Below are 18,561 nucleotides of genomic sequence, written 5' to 3'. Positions count from 1 at the left end.
GAGCTTTTATTAAATTAATAGTTGTTATGTACTCTGGCTGTGTGTGTGTGTGTGTGTGTGTGTGTGTGTGTGTGTGTGTGTGTGTGTGTGTGTGTGTGTGTGTGTGTGTGTGTGTGTGTGTGACAGATTCTGTTTTTTAAAATATGTTCGCATACTATTGTATACTTTGTTCTAATATTACAATTTGATTATTATAAATTAATATATATTATTCAATAGAGATGTTTTTAAATGATCAATGTTTATATTACATAAATATCAGTGTCAGGTTACACAGACTGATTGTGTTTGCATTATTTACACTGAAACTTACTTTGCAAACTTTTCACCAATAATTACAAAGAAACAAGAAGTGACACAATGAATTAAACATGAAATGTTGAAGTAGAAAGACTGATATAGTATTGTTGTTTTATTTAAAAAAATAACAGTGTATATCAAACATTGATTAGACAATTAGTGATAGTGCAAACTATTCAAAGGAAACATATGATATGATGCAAATCATGGTGTCTCTCATCATTCCATAACTTGACTCGAGTAATATCAATGTTTATGTGTTATAAACCAATGCATATCAATATGTAACAATGTTTTGAGCTTTCTTCACAAGCTACATAAGTATCAACCAGCTACTCAGTCAATGAAATAAAGCCACTGTTTTTGTTGTCAGACCATTTTTGTCAAAATACTACTGGTATATAGCAAATAAAAGTATGAAATATTTTCTGCACATTTTTTGCCAAAAGCATGTTCTAAGAATGTTCCCATGAAGTTAAGAACGTTCGATTGTTACTTTTGAATGTTTTCTGAACATTCCGAAACAAGTAACATTTAAAAATGTCAAACAAACTACAACGTTTCAGAACAGTTCGATGAATTATGGAATTTTGAGAGCATTATTAGAGACCAGATAACTTTGAACGAATGTTCTAAAAGGTGCAGTGTGTGATTTTTCTAGTGGATATAGTGGTGAGGTTGCGAATTGCACCCAACAGAAGTTACGCTGGCCGACAGGAAGTGATGTCGTCGTCTGAGACAGCAGAGAGTAGCCAGTTAATCAATGAGGTTTCTTTACAAAGATAAATTAAGAAATTAGGGTTACTTAATTATACAGTAAAGCGATATGTACGCTCCTGTCGGTTTGTATCATCACAGTTTATCCTGGTTAAAATGACGCGTACAGGCCGAGTCTCCTGGCGGCCTCAGACTTCCTCAGGCTTTTCCTCTGAGGGAACGGCTGGTGTTTGGATCCTGCAGGAGTGGAGCGATAACTCCCGAAGCTCATCTGACGGGTCAGAACCGCTGGAGCAGAACACGTCCTGGGGTTCAGAGCACTGGCGTTCTTCATCCTCAGATCGAGAGAGTCCGAGAGCCGTTCTGAGTCTGAGCTCGTGCTGGAGGCTTCAGAAGACACGTGACTCCTGTGTGCATGTCCAGATGTGGTGTGTGTGAGGCGGTGAGCGTCCGGATGTGTGCGCCACTGACCGCCAGCGCAATCCACTGCAAACTCACTGACCGGTGCTTGCACTGAAGGAGAACGCTTGACCTGGAACACGGGAAGCACGTCGACTAGATGTTCACCATTTATCTCTTCACTGTTTTGTGCTGTAGATGAACACAAGAAGAGCATTTGTCATTATATACAACATCATATGATCATCATTCTTCCCTCGGGACATATGACCCGGAGATCAATTTTGAAGAAAAAATAAAATAAAAATTGAGTGTTTATCAGAGTGATTCAAGACCCTTAGGACTTTTGTCGCACTTTAGAGCTTTAACGCCATCAAGTGGCAAGAGTCCTGAAATATCATGTTATGTTAATATTTTCCCACAAGAGGTCGGCAAAGACACCCAATGCAATATTTAGAGCTGAATTAAAAGGTTTAGGCACGAAATTGTGAGTTATTTTGAATGAATGATTGAAAGAATGTGAGGAATGTGCTTAAATCTAGTAATTTAATGGTAAATAAATGGAAAAAATAAATAAATGTTGCATTAAAAATAGAAAACATATTATCAAAATGAAATAAATTAAGCTTTCTGGACAGACAAAAAAAAAAAACATTGTGACCCGCGAGGGAAAGTGTGTTACAAAACGCGAGGGAAAGATAAGGGGTTAAATATGAATGTAGGCCTAAATCATGACTTGTTATCTGGCCTTTAATTATGCTCTCAAAACGTTATTTATACATTGTTCATGGAGCGTTTTTATTTCTGAAATATTTTAGTTGGACATGTTTTAAAAAAAAATGTTAATAGGCTACTTGTTTCAGAATATTCAGAGAACATTCAAAAGTAATACGTTCCCATAATGTTTGCAAAATCACGAAATGGAATCTTGGAAAGAGTTGCATTAAAGAAATAATATAAATAACATTTTCATAACTAAATGACAACGTTAGCAAACCGATCTTAGAACATATTTTGATCGCTGGGTATTTAAGGTCAAATGTCTGTTTTCTCTATCAGTGGTTTTGTACGTTGAGTAATGAGTGAAAATAATAAAACCACAGTGACAAACATTAGGACAAAAGCTACTGTAAATAAAGAAGATTGCACTACAGGATTTCACATAAGACCAGGGTGGGGCTGCCACATGATTTTTTTTTTTCTTCATGCATTTTGGTTTTATTTTTTCCTCCCTACATGGGTAATGATAGTGAAAGCACTATATATATATATATATATATATATATATATATATATATATATATATATATATATCAACATTTCTGTCCATGCATTTATTGAGTTTTGATAATAGCCCACCCCGAGAAATGTTCAGTCCATGAAGTAAAGTGTGTGACAACTTGCCCCGGACAAGTTTATGTGATAAGGTACATAAACATAACCTTTAAAAGACATTCTCCTGTGTTTAACATTTAGATGCAACAAATGCACGCACGATAGGATAATTAATTCATACAACTAATATTATTGTATTTCTAGTGTTTTGGAATAGGCTACATAACGTCGAATTTTTTAACTGTTTTAAAACCGTTTTTTCTTTTAACATTTAACGTTCCATTTTTTATCATTCTTCGAACAGAGCGTTACTTTTGAACGTTCTCTAAACGTTCTGAGAACGTTCTCTGTTAGCTGAGTAAACCCAAACAACATTCGTACCTGTTTTGAAGCACAGCACGCGTGTCTGCCGTCTCTGCTCGTCTCTGATGGAGTTGTATTGCTCTGTTAACAGTGCGATGTCCATCCTAACGCTGCTGTGCTCCGAGTGAACTGTCCTCATCTCCCCCCACACATCTGAATATGAGCAACAGCAAGGCTTCATCCTGATAACACACTTTTATTGAAGTATGATCATAAATGCAGCTTGATCTCCCTCAGCAGAAGATCTCGTGTGGATGTGTGCTTTGTGGGCATTTCCTTCAAGAGTTGCATCAAAGTGCAAACAAACCAGGGCAATCCAAGGTTGTTCTGTTTGCAAAGACAATGTTATATTCATGTGCAATATTTATATATTAATATTCATATGATGTGCAAAGTCTGTGTGAGAGACAAATAAATAAGGCAAAAGAATGACATTAGAAAAAGAAAATTATGCGGTTAAACTTCATAATTTCATTAATCATCCAGTTCCTCAGCATGTTTGCACAGTATTGTTGATGCAGTGGGTGAGGTGAACTCATTTAGCACGTACTTGTGTTAAAGTTGAAGTGTATTGGCCAAGTAAGATTGTAGTTTGTTTAGGTGAATTGCGTGCAAAATTGAAATAAATCATGTATGCAATATGGTTAGTAATTAACTGAGACATGAATATCATTGCACACAAAAAAAATATCGTTTGAAAATGCCTTAAATTCTCTCTTTCTCTCAGCTGAAATGTGTTTCATTTAAACTAAAATATACATTTACATGACACAGTATCCAACACCCAACTCACTTTGACAAAATACAATTTAACACTTCAGTAATTTAAATTCACCTCAAATTGCATGGCTGCTTTATTTCACACATACACTTAAATGACTGTGGTGTGAATACGTTATCAATATTTTTACACGTGCATGTTTAATCTTCTCTTTTTCCTGTTCACTTCCTCTGATACTTCCATGAATTGTCTCAGACATTAATTAGGCTAGTTTCCTGTTTCTGAATATTATGTGCTGAAAAAAATAGTAAATGAGCTGTTTTAAATACATATTTCTAAAGCACATGACATTAAATACACAACGGACATGCCTTGGGCTACAGGTTAAAGTTCATGAAACTTTGCACAACTTGTTATTTCGGAGATGCGCAGTCCCTTTAAGCGTCCTGTACCTGTTAATATCACATGCTCGCTCAGGTCATGAATATTCATTAGGCTACATGCAGTTCGCCGACGTGATTGGTGAGTGGAACTCTAGTCAGCGGGTGGATGGACGAATCCAGCCATGGTGAAGGTTGAGCTTATGAATATTAAGTAGGTCACATGACTGTCGCTCCAGGAAGTTTGCGTTAGCGTCCTCATGAATATTAATGATGTAAGCCTTCGCTACTGTAGCGTTCGATGGCGGGATGTTTGTGATCTGAATGGCTGAAGTAGCAGATTCGTGTTTTCTTGGGTTTGATTTCAGCACGCAACAGGTAGAAACACACACAGACACATGCACGCACACACACACACGCACGCACGCTTTTAATGAAGAGGGGTGTTTATATATAAACATGTCAGTGTCTAGATTTTTATAAGAGACGTCCTGGAGAAATAATTGCATGATGAGTCACTTACAAAAAGCAGTGTAGTACTACTATAGTACAGTGATTTACCATGATATTTACGTGGTACTTACAGTTATTTTAAAAATATCACGGTAAAACTATGGTAGCCTACAAGTTAAAAAAAAAGAAAGAAAAAAAAGTACCATGATATTTCATTGTACTCGTTATACTTACAGTGTATTACCTTAGAAAGTACTGGTTAATATAAGGTAACTACATTGGTTTAGAGGTAGGTTCAGGGTTAGTACCTAGTTATTATTACCCACCCAGTTATTGTAATAAGTAGCCTTATCCTTATGTACATGTATGTACATGAGGAACAGTAAAGTGCCGACAATCATCATGAAGATGCTTAGAAAGAACTCTTAAATTCACATTTAGTAGAATCTGCCTCTGAGTGTAATCAGTGCACCGACACTAAGATTAATGGTCAATCAGTGGCTTTTCAGTGACCTTTGATCCCTCAGAATCTTGAATATTTGGTCAGATATTTGTGTTGACCCACAGATCCGGATGAGAGATCACCTAGAGCTCAAAAAGTGTGAATTTGACAACAAAATCATTAAATGAGCCTGGGGTGGGCAAGAGGACACATGCAATTGAATTAATAACATCATAAAACTTGGGTTCATGATAAAATGCATACCTTGAATGCACTGAAAATAGCTTTGAATAAAATCATCAGCCAAATGCATGAATATAACTGTACATTAAACTGATGCAGACCGTTTTAAACTGAAACGTAACGTCCTGATTTGATCTTTTAAGCTGAAAGTGGTCGCGATTGATGGAAAGCTTGCGGTTGTTCATCAGAGCAGTGTTCAGTTCGACAGCGAGCTGCCGGAGTTCAGGTATCACATTCACTCACTTCATGGTTTGAAGGCGCCAAAGTGCTGCTTATTATACTTTTATATATCAAATTTCTGTTGTACAGGGTTCCCATGATCCATGATTACTGGATAAGGAATTATTATTAATGACTGGATAAGGAATTATTATAATAAAGAACAATATAAAAACTCATAAAGAACAATTTATAAGCAATAAAGTTTTTTAGATAAGCATAAATACACACAATTATATTTGGTATAGTGATGTCAATGATGATGTCCATTAGTTTTCCAGGCCTGGAATTCACAATTTTTATATTTCCTGATATGCTTTTTGTGTCCAGTAACACAGTTGTTTTCCTCAGGATCCTGATTTTTCCCTGTGTGTTTCTGCAGGACTCATGGAGGAGTTCATATCCACACGGATCAGCTGACGGTCACGTCTCCAGCGCTCATGTGGGTGAAGGTAAACAGACGGGTCCTTCAACACACATGTAGAAGAGGGCTAGATATACTGTATAATACATGATGACAGTGGCGAAGAACATGTCTAACCTACAGTGATTCCTCGTGTGTTGTGTTGTGTTGACATCTGTTGTGCTGTTTGTGTGTTCGGACTCCAGGCGCTTGACATTCTCCTGGAGAAAATGAGGAACGCTGGGTTTGACTTCTCTCGAGTGAAGGCCGTCTCAGGCAGTGGACAGGTGACTTTTAATGGGTTATTTATGTAGTATAATATGACCCTGTACCATTCAACCAGTCACATGGGTCAATTGTATGAAATTGACGATGTATGCATAATCTGAAAGCTGAATAAATACGCTTTCCATTGATGTATAGTTTGTTATGATAGGACAATATTTGGCCGAGACACAACTATTGAACATCTGGAATCTGAGGGTGCAAAAACATCTAAACATTGAGAAAATCTCCTTTAAAGTTGTGCATTTATGTTGGCGATTGTGCTGCATTCACTCACACAAATACATGTTTTATATATTTATTGTAGAAAATTTACAAAATATCTTCATGGAACATGATCTTTACTTAATATCCTAATATTTTTTGGCATAAAACAAAAATCAATAATTTTGACCCATACAATGTATTGTTGGCTATTGCCACAGATATACCCGTGCGACATGTGACTGGAGACGTGATTCAGGGTCACACATATACTATTTGATTATCTGAAATAAATCGTCCCTCATAATGATGATCAGTATTTTTTAAATGTGAATTTTCAGTGTTGATTTGGGGGGAATTTTCGGGATTCTCTGTATTTGAACATGGTAAAATGTGTAAAACATTTAACATTTATTAAACTGACACTCATGAAAAGAAAAGAAAACTCATGAACTTTGTGATTGACAGACATTTCTAAATTTTAGTCATAGCAACAACAAAAAAACAGGTATATTTTCAAAAAAAAATAGCACTAATATAAATATTATACTTATTACAGTATATTACATATTATATTATATTCAATATAAGACTGCAACATATGTTTACGACGTGTTTAGCAAATCCATCCATCTATCCATCCATCTATCTAATCACTCCTAAAATACATTTTTTTTTATATTGAAATGCACAAATTCACATTGAATCTCCAAATGAATGTAGAAAAGGCATAAGGACGTTTTTTTTTATGTAATTTTAAGTAATTATTGCCATTCAACAGTACAGTATAATTGAAAGCCTTATTTAATTGGCTTTAAAAATATAACAACTTTTAATTTAAGTAAACTTAAAACAATATTCACATAAATCCATTATTATAAATGTCACATTTAGTTATTGTTTTTATTGTTTTCGTGATCATATGCAGTAATGCTAAAAACGGATGCTGCATTAAATATTTTTTACAGAATATATATATACAATTCTGTTGATTTCAGTTCAGGCCTGGATTTTACTGCATGTTTGGACTGATGTTTAATCTCATTTCTTTAATGTATGTTTCAGCAACACGGCAGTGTGTTCTGGAGGAAGGGCACGAGACAAACCCTCAATCATCTGGACCCGCAGAAACATCTACACGTCCTTCTACAGGTGACGAACATCAGTTTCCCTTCTCTCACGTACTGGTGTTGCTCTGAGGATTACTGAGACACGGTGAACTGTGCGATTCTCCTCACTGTCCTCGCGCTCACACTGTTTGTTTCGGGTCTAATGTCCATCAGTAATGGTTAATACTCCACCTGATGTCTGATGACACAAGCCTCCAGAGATTATCTGATGCACAGGCCAGATGTTGTGGAACAGTGTGTTTGTTCTGTATAAAATCTTACATTGCATGTTGAAGTGGGAGATACAACACCCTCAGTCCACATAAATATGAAGTGTTTTATAGTGGCATTGCTTATTTAGAGCTTGTGTGTATAGTAGTGTATACCCAGCAAGCAATAGCCATCATTTCCCCATCAAGGTCAACTAGACCCGATATAGTCCGGCCGCTTCTAGCCAAAATAACCTTGAATTTGGTTACATGTCGTTTTTGCCAAAATAACTTGCAAGATTTATGAGATTCCATCATGTAAGCAAAGTAAACAGAGATTACAAGGCGTTTGGTTTCATTTCTTCACTCATTTCATTTCTGTGTTATCTATCTGATAGCTAGTCTATTCTAGGGCGATGGTTAGACGTCTATTACATTTTCACTGACAGCCCAAATTTCGTCTTGTTTAGCCTAGATGTCAGGGCTGTGTTTGGACGGCTATTAGATGTCTGTTAAACGCAGAATTGCTTGCTGGGTGTGTATATGTGACCCTGGACCACAACCAGTCACATGTCGCACGGGTATATCTGTGGCACATTGTATGGGTCAAAATTATCGATTTTTCTTTTATGCCTAAAATCATTAGGATATTAAGTAAAGATCATGTTCCATGAAGATATTTTGTACATTTATTTGTGTGAGTGAATGCAGCACAATCGCCAACATAAATGCACAACTTTAAAGGAGATTTTCTCAATGTTTCGATTTTTTTGCACCCTCAGATTCCAGATTATCAATAGTTGTATCTCAGCCAAATATTGTCATATCCTAACAAACCATACAGCAATGGTGAAAGTGTATTTATTCAGCTTTCAGATGATGTATGAATCAAAAAATGTACCCATGTGACTGTTTTTGTGGTCCAGGGTCACATATATGTATTGTGTGTGTGTGCTGTAGGACAGTTTTGCGCTGCGGGACAGTCCGGTTTGGATGGACTCCAGCACGTCCGCTCAGTGTCAGTTCCTGGAGGAGACAGTAGGAGGCGCTCAAAGGCTTGCTGACATCACTGGCTCACGAGCCTATGAGGTAAATCTGTGTTATATAGATTATCTATAATGATAATAAATAATATTAATTACTTGACATTTTCTGTATTTGTCAAACAGCGCTTCACTGGAAATCAGATCGCAAAGATTTCTCGCTTGAAGCCGAATGAGTTCAGCGAGTCGGAGGTAAAACTCTGATCAATGAATGACATATAAAGGGAAAAGTTTGTTTATCACATAAAAATGTATGTTTCAGTAGGAAATAAATCAACACAGGAAAGAAACTGCTCATCAAACTACTTTAAATATGAATTATGATATAAATATATATGTGTGTGTGTAATTATAATTATTTAGAATTTATGTAAATTAAAAAAAATTATATTATTAAATCTTATATGAAAAGTATATTTTTATCAAAAAATTATTATAGAATTTAAAATAATTATTTTGTTGATAAAATATATTTTTTATTTTTTATTATGTAAATAGTAATTTAATTATATTCAAGTGAACAGCTGTAAACACATTTGTTTCAGTAATAAATAAATATCCATCATGATTTAATAAATGTTTCTCATGATTGATATATATGTGTGTGTGTGTAATTATAATTATATATAGACTTTATGTAAATGTGTGTATGTTTTCAGAGGATATCACTGATCAGCAGTTTCGCCTCATCGCTGTTCCTGGGCGAGTACGCGGCGATCGACTACAGCGACGGTACGCTCGTTCTTCACTGTGAAACTGTGTTTGATTGACCTCCGACCTCTCTGTCCTCTGTCCTCTGATCGCTCACGCTATGTCAAGAAATGATGCATTATAAATAACTCACTGATGACTTTCCTGTAGAATATTGTCCCAGTTGAATCAGCTGTGAATATAAAACTGTGATCAGATGAAGAAGCTTGAGCTGGAGTATTAAAGTGTGAATTATTAAGAAGGATCTTTCTGGACATGAAGTCTTTATAACTAAACTGCATTGAATCTCACACAGTCTGATCATGTGTGTTTCTCTTCACGTGAAGGTTCTGGGATGAATCTGATGGACATTAGTGAGAAGCGCTGGTCTCAGGCGTGTTTGGACGCCACAGCGCCGGAGTTGGCTGAAAGACTCGGTGATCTCGCGCCGTCTACAGATGTTCTGGTGATTTAGATTGATATTACTGTAAAGATGTCTGACTTTGATGTTTTGAGGCCTGAAGTGATGAAGTTTGTCTCTTTCACAGGGTTGTGTGTCTCCGTATTACACTGAACGCTACGGGTTTCCTCAGAGCTGTAAAGTGGTGGCCTTCACTGGAGACAACCCTGGTAAAGCCTGCTCATGTTCTGTGTGTCTGTGATCGTGTGTTACAGACGGACCAGCATCAGAATAATGATGAGCTCTTCCTGACTGTAGATGGCAGCAGCAACACACTATACATCTCTCCATGTGCAGCCATTCCGAGACACACACACACACATATACTGTATATAATATATAAAACAATAATCAAAATTAAAAATCACATAGATGTATGTAAAAAAAACTAAAACTAATAAAAAATTACAAAAACATAATTACTAAAACATTGACTTGAATTAAAAATGAACACAGAAAAAAAATGCGATTGTAAAAAAGTAATAAAAAAAAAAAATATATATATATAATAATAATAATAATAGATATATTTATATATAAAATAATAATAAAAATGAAATAGTAATAAATATTCATATATATATATATATATATATGAATATTTATTACTATTTCATTTTTATTAATATTTTGTATATAATAAAATTATTATTTTATTATTATTTTATATATATTAAAATACTTTAGCTATAACTGTTAAAGTAACAATTTATGTTACTAATATTATTAATATGAATTTATATATTTTTACTATATACTGAATATATATATATGTATGTAATAATATATATTCAATATATTCATATATAGTCATATATGCATTTTTTTAAATGAATATAAATTATATTAGAAATATAGTTTGTAATTTGGTGGATTTACAAATATATGTGTCTTCTGAACCCGTGGTCATGATAATTTTGTGGAATTAATACCTCGCACAAAAGTGCCTAGAACGACCGCTGAGGTGAATTAATATTAATTAATTTTTCCCAAACGGTTTTTGTCAGCCGAACCCCTTTGAGCTCAAATATTTTCTTGGGAGTCCCCCTGAGATTTTAATTTAATATTTCAATAATTGAACAGCACATTTGCATGTTCACGGGTTCTCTGACGCTGGTTAATGGGCACATGCACGGAAACAAACGATATATCTCATCTTTTATTTTGATTGCTTTTATTTTAACATTATTTACTTTAATTTGACATTATGATTATTTAATTAATTATTAGCACATAGCAAAATGACTAAAACAAACTAAAATGAAGATAAAAAATTAAATATTAATAAATACTATAATAATATATCAATAATACTATAGCACTATAAGTCGTTTTATCCAACAGCTGCATGTAATTTGATGTACAGTTAGTGCGCATTGACAGCATAAGTTTCATTTTTCTAGAAAGTGCTGAAATGTTTTTTTTTTTCCTTGTTTTTTTCCTGTTGTATTGAAATTAGAATTCCGGGATCATTTTTCTCGGGCGCTGAAGCTCCTGTTAGCCTGACGTTTCGGGTGATTTATTGAACTTTTGGTTTCTGCAAGACCGCCAAGAATAACGCTGACCACCTGTGATTAAATCTGAAGTGTTCTCCTCTTCCTCTCTCTGCGCTCCAGATTAAAGCATGACTGTGTAACTGTGTTAGCAAAACCCCATCACACTCTTCATCCGCTCTGTGACGTCTGTGTTCAAACAGCAGATATCTAGGGATTAGGGAAGACGCTTTATTTGTTCACTTTAAGGATGAGAAATGTTGTGTCGTTCCAGGGTCTCTGGCTGGTATGAGGCTACAAGAAGGAGATCTAGCGGTGAGTGTTTTACTAATAAACTTATGAAAATACTAAACATTATTAGGGCCTAAACACCAAATGTGCTGTGCTGAAACCTAGCGAACACTTTAAGACATGCTGGAAAGTTATGATATTTTGCACACATTCACAACTGGCCACTTTTCGGTCAACCCCACAACATAAACATGTATATATCTGCTTATTGCTTTTGAATAATATCGTTTTAGTAATTTGGGGTTAAATCTTAAATCTATTGTTTTCGCTATTACATTTTGGTTGCTTAAAATAAACTTTAAATGACATAAAATAAAATATTAAAAAGCATTACTTTACTTATTTTCATTTAGTTTAACTAAAATAAAAATTTTACTATGAACTAATATTTAGTTACTAAAATAACTAAAACTGAAATAAAATGAATAAAAACTATATCGACTATATAAACTATTTAAAAAAAATGGTAACACTTTATTTTACAGTGTCATTGTTACATGTAATTGCTTTAGTAATAACTGTAAATGATGCATAATTACATGCAATTAACCCTAAACCAAACCCTAACCCTAGAGTAAGTACATGTAGTTAATTATTATTACTCAGTGCTTAAATGTATAATTACACTGTAATACTGACACATTAAAATAAAGTGTGACCAAAACAAATTAATAAAAAACATTTAAAGGATTAGTTCACTTCAGAATTAAAATGTCCTGATAATTAAAAACGTTTTCATAACGTCATAGGAACGTTAGTAAAGCGTTCTCAGACTCTGTTAGAGATGTGCTGTTGTTCTGGATTCTCTCCAGGTCAGTTTGGGCACCAGTGACACGGTGTTCCTGTGGATCCAGGACCCCAAACCCACGGTCGAGGGCCACATCTTCTGCAACCCGGTGGACTGCAGCGCGTACATGGCTTTGATATGGTAAAACATGTAATCCGCGGTAAACAGGGCGTACGTTACCGTCAGACTGACAAAATAATACAATCATAATACAATTATATATTTTCTCAACAAAATTGCATCTATTTTTTTCTAGGGATGCACGATATATCGGCCACCATATCGGTATCGGCCAATATATGCTCATTTTTAATGTTATCGTTATCGGCCCGGTAATTTGGCGGATATATTAAAGCCGATAAATAATGTATTATTTCCTTCAGCTGAGACACTTCAGATGTTCAACATGATGGTTTTGAATTGCTTGAAATATGATTGAAATAACTTCAAAAAGGAAAATAAGGTTCAGTGCAACATGTGCAGTCATATCGGCTACATAAAATTATAATGAGAACATTACGATTGTGTGATTGGGACATGCTTTAATGGTATAATAATTTAAATTTAAATTTAAATAATTTGTTTTTGTAATCAGGCTCTCAAAAATTTAAAGTGGTGGTATAATGCCCTTTTCACAAGATGTGAAATAAGTCTCTGATGTCCCCAGAGTGTGTGTGTGAAGTTTGAGCTCAAAATACCCCACAGATATTTTTATAGCATGTTAAAATTGTCACTTTTTGAGGGTGAGCAAAAACACACTGTTTTTGTGTGTGTCCCTTTAAATGCAAATGAGCTGCTGCTCCCGGCACAGGGGGCGGAGCTTCAACAGCTCGTGTCCTTTTACCTCACACACACATGCACTGAAAATGTCTAAAACTTTTAGCCTTTTATGTTCAAACCGGAGTCAGACAATGATGGAGAGACTCAAGAAGAAGTGACAACATGTAGAAGCAACAGGACATTTCTGAATGATTAGTAGCTTATGTGTAGTTATCTTCTAGTCATTGATTAGCATATTCTGTCATGATAATCTATAAATCGTGTTCAGGGGGCGGGGTTTATGTAAATTCTAGGGTTGGTAATGTCACTAACCCGGGAGGAATGTGGTGTAGTCTCTACCAGCCGTTTGTTGTAGTCCTTAAAAAGCGATTTCTGTAAAAGCAAATATCTCCCTTTGCTCTGAACTTTGAGCGTCGTAACTTTGCAGATGTTGTTTATGATCAAACAGCAACATTACACACTAACTAAAGTTAGAAAAGTCAAATCATAATCAACCACCCCTATTAAAAAAAATTGGATTTAGATGTATCGGCTAATATATCGGTGATCGGTATCGGCCAGAATTTTCCTATCGGTACATCCCTATTTTTTTCTCTAGATTTTGGGGTGAAATATGACATTTCTTAGTGAGATTTGGCTTTTTGGATGATTCTGTGTATGCGTTTAATAGTGTATGTCTATAAGTGTTTGACAGAAGAACTGATGTTGTGTTATAATTCAGTGTGTTTGAGGAATAACTCTCGAGTCTCAGGTCCTCGTGTGCAGCTGAACACTGTCTTCACTTCAGTGTTTGAGGATGTAAATACTGTGTTCTCTGTACAGCTCTCTCTCCACTGACCTTGTTGCAGTGTTTTAAATGACGTTTGAGTGTTTTTCTTTACGGGAGAGATGTGGTGGTTTACCTTTCAATGCTGAATGTATAAAAAGTGATTTTAGTCATGTGCTTTTTCCTGAAGATGTGAAATTGTTTCCTGAGTTGAAAGGAATCCGGCTCGCATAAGTGCTGCGCTTCTCCTTCTAGATGTAATGAAGATTGACCTCATTTACAGCCTCACTCACGTCAGTCTGTCAGACGAGGAGAAGAGCCGCATTCACAGCGTTCAAAGGAAGAACGTTTTAGTTTGAATGTTAGATGTGAAGAGCGTCACAGTTACTGGTTATTTGTGTTTCATCTGAAACTCTTCTCTTGTGTCTCTCACAGCTTTAAAAACGGCTCTTTCACACGAGAGAGGATCCGAAATGAATGTGCTGGAGGATCATGGGAACTTTTCTCCAGCGCTTTGAGGTCCACACCGATGGGAAACAATGGAAATTTAGGTGATTAAATATTGTAGATACCAGGGTTATTGTAGCTAACTAAAACCGTAAAAAACACTTGCGATACTTGAATTAAAAAATATTATAAAATCAAATACATTCAGCTCGTTGCTCGTAGCAACATTTTTCATTTTGTTTAGTTTGATGTATTAAAATAACTAAAATTCAAACTGAAATAAAAATGAATAATATATATATATATATATACAGATAAAAAAAAAAAAAAAAGTAAATAAAATCAGTTAACATTTTTTATATTTTATTTTATTTCAGCTCATTTTCCAGAGCAACATTTCTCATTGTCATTTAGATGAACTTAATGTACTAAAATAACTAAAACTTAAACTGAAATAAAATTTATAACAAATATACATATTTAAAAAACAATAAAAATGACAAAAACACAGCAAAATTACTAAAACCATAAAGAACATTTTCGTTGTGATGAAATAAAATAAATGATAACTGAAATGAAAAAGTTTTTTTAAATATTCATTTTCTTAAAATACAAAAATAAAATACAAAAATAAAAAAGAATTCTTCCAGTAACATTAAATTGTAACATTAATAGAAAGTAATATATTTATTTATTTATATATATATATATATATACTTTTTTTGTCATTTTGTCATGTGTATATATATGTGTGTATATATATATATATATATATATATATATATATATATATGTGTGTGTATATATATATATATATATAAATAATATGTAAAATATATTTTTAAAAATACATTAAAAAACAGCATCTCAATGATACCGTCTCATTCAGCCAGTGACGGGATCGTCTGTGTTCAGAGACATTAGTGATGTCGGGTCCATATGCTTCTCTCACGACCCTGCCGTCTCACGTGGGTGTTTAATCAATGAGGCCTGATGAAGCCGAGCCGTTTGTCCTTGTCCTGATCCGTCTGTGTGTTTTCAGGCATGTATTTCGACGTGATGGAGATTACGCCTCCCGCTGTCGGCGTTCACAGGTTTAATGCTGAAGGTCAAAGGGTGAGTCACGAGTGTGTGTGCTGTAAACAACACACACTCGCTACAGATTGATCTGCCCTTTTCAGCTTCATTTACTTCGGCTGAACGGGTTTGCAAATATTGCCACTGATCAGATAATTGCTTAATTTGTGCTAATTGGGTCATAGTTCAGTTCACCTGCAATAAGATGCTCATTAACCCTCCAGCAGTCGCACCGACTGTGAGTTTGTTCTTTCTGTGGAATTTACAGTGTTTTTACTCTGAACAGCTATTTTTCATGAAAACATGCTGGTCACATTTCACCCTAAAGTCTTAGGATTTTTAGGGGTCCAGATACCAAAAATTCTGGAAAAAAATGGCAGGTGCATTGATCCTCAGGCACACAGACACACATCCGACACTAGGTGGCGCTATAATAAGGCTATTTGCATTTTGGATCATAATTTGGGAACCCTAAGGTTTAGAAACAATTCTCTTTTCTCCCTCAGAATCCTTGAGTCAATTAGTTGCTGAATGCATTTTTCAAGCTTAACGAAAATTGCACCTAAAAAAACATTGTAGCTCTGTAACCATATGATCGATAAAGTTGAAAATTGGTATACTGCATCTTTGATGGACGTCCTAACATATCCTCTAATATGACTCAGATATTAAAAAAAAAAATTAAGTTAGCATGTATTTATTTATTTATTGCATTGCAGTAATGACGATTTTGGGGTTTTGTTTAATTGTCATGAAAATAATGTCTTGTGATTTTTTTTTTTTTTTTTTATTAACTATAAATCTAATATATATTTATTATTTCTGTGATTTTGAGGCAAACTATGACCCGGACATGTTCATGAAATTAAGGATTCTTGAATTTTATGGTTGTGTAGACAAGGTCTTGATGTGTTTGGTTTTAAGCACCAGAACACAGATTTTCTAAAGAACTAGATAATCATTTCTTGTATATAAAACCTTTTCTGTTCTAAGCAGAATCTGTATTTTTCCAGCATGGGTCGGTTAAAGCACAAACTCGGTTCTCATCCTGAGTTTGATTGACAGCTCGCGGTGTCAGTTGAGTTCAGCTCAGTGCTCATCTGTGGGAATGTTGGCGTCAGACTCAAAGAATGCTTTATGGGAGCAGGAGCGGTCTCTGGTTACCTGAAGCCCGTCTTTGTGTTCGCTCTTGCACAGGTAGCTGCCTTTGACCGTGAGGTGGAAATCCGAGCCCTGGTTGAAGGACAGTTCTTGGCCAAACGAGTTCATGCCGAAAAGCTGGGCTACAAGATCAGTAAGTGTCTGATCTCCATCTCATGTTCTCGCTGTTGTCTGCTCGTCTTAAACTGAGTTATCTCTCTCCTGACACTGCAGTGCTGTTTCCTTTGCCAGTCATTAATATTACCTTAGCAACTGCATAGCAACATGCTAAAAACGCAACCCCCTATACATTGCATGGCAACATGCTAAATCCTACCTATATTACCTTTGCAACTTCACAACAACATGTTGAAACTGCAGCAGCAACCGCATAGCAACACCTTAGCAACCATATGGCATTGTGCTAAAACCCAGCTATATATCCTTAGCAACCGCATAGAAACACCCTTGCAACCAGACAGCAAAATGCTAAAACCCACCTGTATTACCTTAGCAACTGCATAGCAACACCCTAGCAACCACAATAAAATGTGTTAAAACTCACCTATATAACCTTAGCAACTACATAGCAACAACCTTGCGACCACACGACAATGTGCTAAAACCCACCTATATTACTTTAGCATCTGCATAGCAACACCCTAGCAACCACATGGCATCATGCTAAAACCACCTATATTACTTTAGCATCTGCATAGCAACACCCTAGCAACCACATGGCAACGTGCTAAAACCACCTATATTATCTTAGCAACTGCATAGCAACACCCTAGCAACCACATAGTAACGTGCTAAAAAAAACTTTACTAGCTTTTGTTGGAGTTTACACATGTATTCAGGGTTCTTCTTATTCTTTGCTCTTTTCACTGCTGAATGAGTGTCTACTGTATTTGAGTATCTCCGCACCCATGTGTGTGTCGCTGCGAGCGGGGAGCGATGTGGCGGGGAGCGCGGCGCGGGTGATTATACGATGAAGCGAGACTCTGGCTGCCAAGAGCTGCAGAAACAAACACGCTTTAATTAAACTCCCATCAGCCGCTGAGCACGGGGAATGTCCTCCTCGCCTGAAAGAAATTCCCCTGATTATTGTCTGACCCGCTCACGGCTCACTGTTAGCAGAAGACCAGCGCTCAGGAGCAGAGCTGCACCACGCTAAACTCTTACCTGTCAATCATCATGGCTAATATTCTCTCATGTTTATGCAGATGTGTGTTTGCACATCAATACTACATAATTAATACCATTTTTAGGTCTCATGTGTCCCTGGCATTATTTTGAAGGGATCGTTTTTAAACATATATGAAATAAAATGATTAAACATTATTATGCTGTATATTAAACCATTCATAAGTTTAAAGCCAGTAAGATTTTAAAAATAAATAAAATTCATACTTTTATACAACAAGGAAGCATTAAATTGACTGGAGTAATGATGCTGTAAATTCAGCTTTGATCACAGGAATAAATTAGATTTTCCTATAATATTCACATAGAAAACAGCTGATTTAAAGTGTAATAATATTTCACATTTCTTACCGTATTTTTTGTCAAATAAATGCAGCGTTGTTGAGCGGAAGAGGTTTTAAACACATTTAAAAAATGGTACAGACCCCAAACTTTTTGACTGATAGTGTATATTATATATAAATGAAATAAATACTCTTCATGGCATCATGCATTTTTTTAACCATTTTAGAATTTAATGTTTTTCCTGCGATCCAGCATAAATATTAGATCAAGGTTTCTGATCACTCATTAGGCGTCATTGATGTGTAAATGCAGAC

The 18,561-nt window shown here is 35.3% G+C and overlaps 2 protein-coding genes across 2 annotated transcripts in view; one reads left to right on the top strand and one right to left on the bottom strand.

The window, feature by feature from the left end:
• Positions 1-399: 399 nt before the first annotated feature.
• LOC311284381 (uncharacterized protein) lies at positions 400-3,374 on the bottom strand. Its single transcript, XM_084399378.1, has 2 exons — positions 3,133-3,374; positions 400-1,608 (listed from the first exon to the last, which is right to left on the bottom strand). Exons 1-2 carry the CDS (start codon positions 3,293-3,295, stop codon positions 1,169-1,171), a joined length of 603 nt encoding a protein of 200 aa, XP_084255504.1. The 5' UTR covers positions 3,296-3,374; the 3' UTR covers positions 400-1,168.
• A 1,074-nt stretch (positions 3,375-4,448) lies between these two features.
• The window catches only part of xylb (xylulokinase homolog (H. influenzae)), a 33,754-nt gene continuing 19,641 nt past the window's right edge, over positions 4,449-18,561 (top strand). Inside the window, exons 1-15 of the mRNA XM_084398459.1 lie at positions 4,449-4,593; positions 5,497-5,579; positions 5,955-6,024; positions 6,182-6,262; positions 7,530-7,616; positions 8,743-8,871; positions 8,952-9,017; positions 9,485-9,557; positions 9,863-9,981; positions 10,064-10,145; positions 11,743-11,783; positions 12,572-12,687; positions 14,528-14,643; positions 15,582-15,655; positions 16,814-16,910. Of these exons, the coding sequence (XP_084254585.1) occupies positions 4,540-4,593; positions 5,497-5,579; positions 5,955-6,024; positions 6,182-6,262; positions 7,530-7,616; positions 8,743-8,871; positions 8,952-9,017; positions 9,485-9,557; positions 9,863-9,981; positions 10,064-10,145; positions 11,743-11,783; positions 12,572-12,687; positions 14,528-14,643; positions 15,582-15,655; positions 16,814-16,910 (1,288 nt within the window). The 5' untranslated portion in view covers positions 4,449-4,539. The remainder of the gene's footprint in view (positions 4,594-5,496; positions 5,580-5,954; positions 6,025-6,181; positions 6,263-7,529; positions 7,617-8,742; positions 8,872-8,951; positions 9,018-9,484; positions 9,558-9,862; positions 9,982-10,063; positions 10,146-11,742; positions 11,784-12,571; positions 12,688-14,527; positions 14,644-15,581; positions 15,656-16,813; positions 16,911-18,561) is intronic.

The sequence above is a fragment of the Rutilus rutilus genome (assembly GCF_951802725.1).
Source record: "Rutilus rutilus genome assembly, chromosome: 24".
NCBI classification, from domain to species: domain Eukaryota; kingdom Metazoa; phylum Chordata; class Actinopteri; order Cypriniformes; family Leuciscidae; genus Rutilus; species Rutilus rutilus.
This window is presented reverse-complemented; position numbering and strand designations above follow the sequence as displayed.

What these genes read in the sequence shown, in the direction of transcription:
- LOC311284381 (XM_084399378.1), bottom strand. Translation starts at nt 3,295, where the DNA reads ATGAAGCCTTGCTGTTGCTCATATTCAGATGTGTGGGGGGAGATGAGG. An exon ending in CGTGCTGTGCTTCAAAACAG is followed by an intron (nt 1,609 to 3,132) that starts GTACGAATGTTG and finishes GTTCATCTACAG; the next exon opens with CACAAAACAGTGAAGAGATA.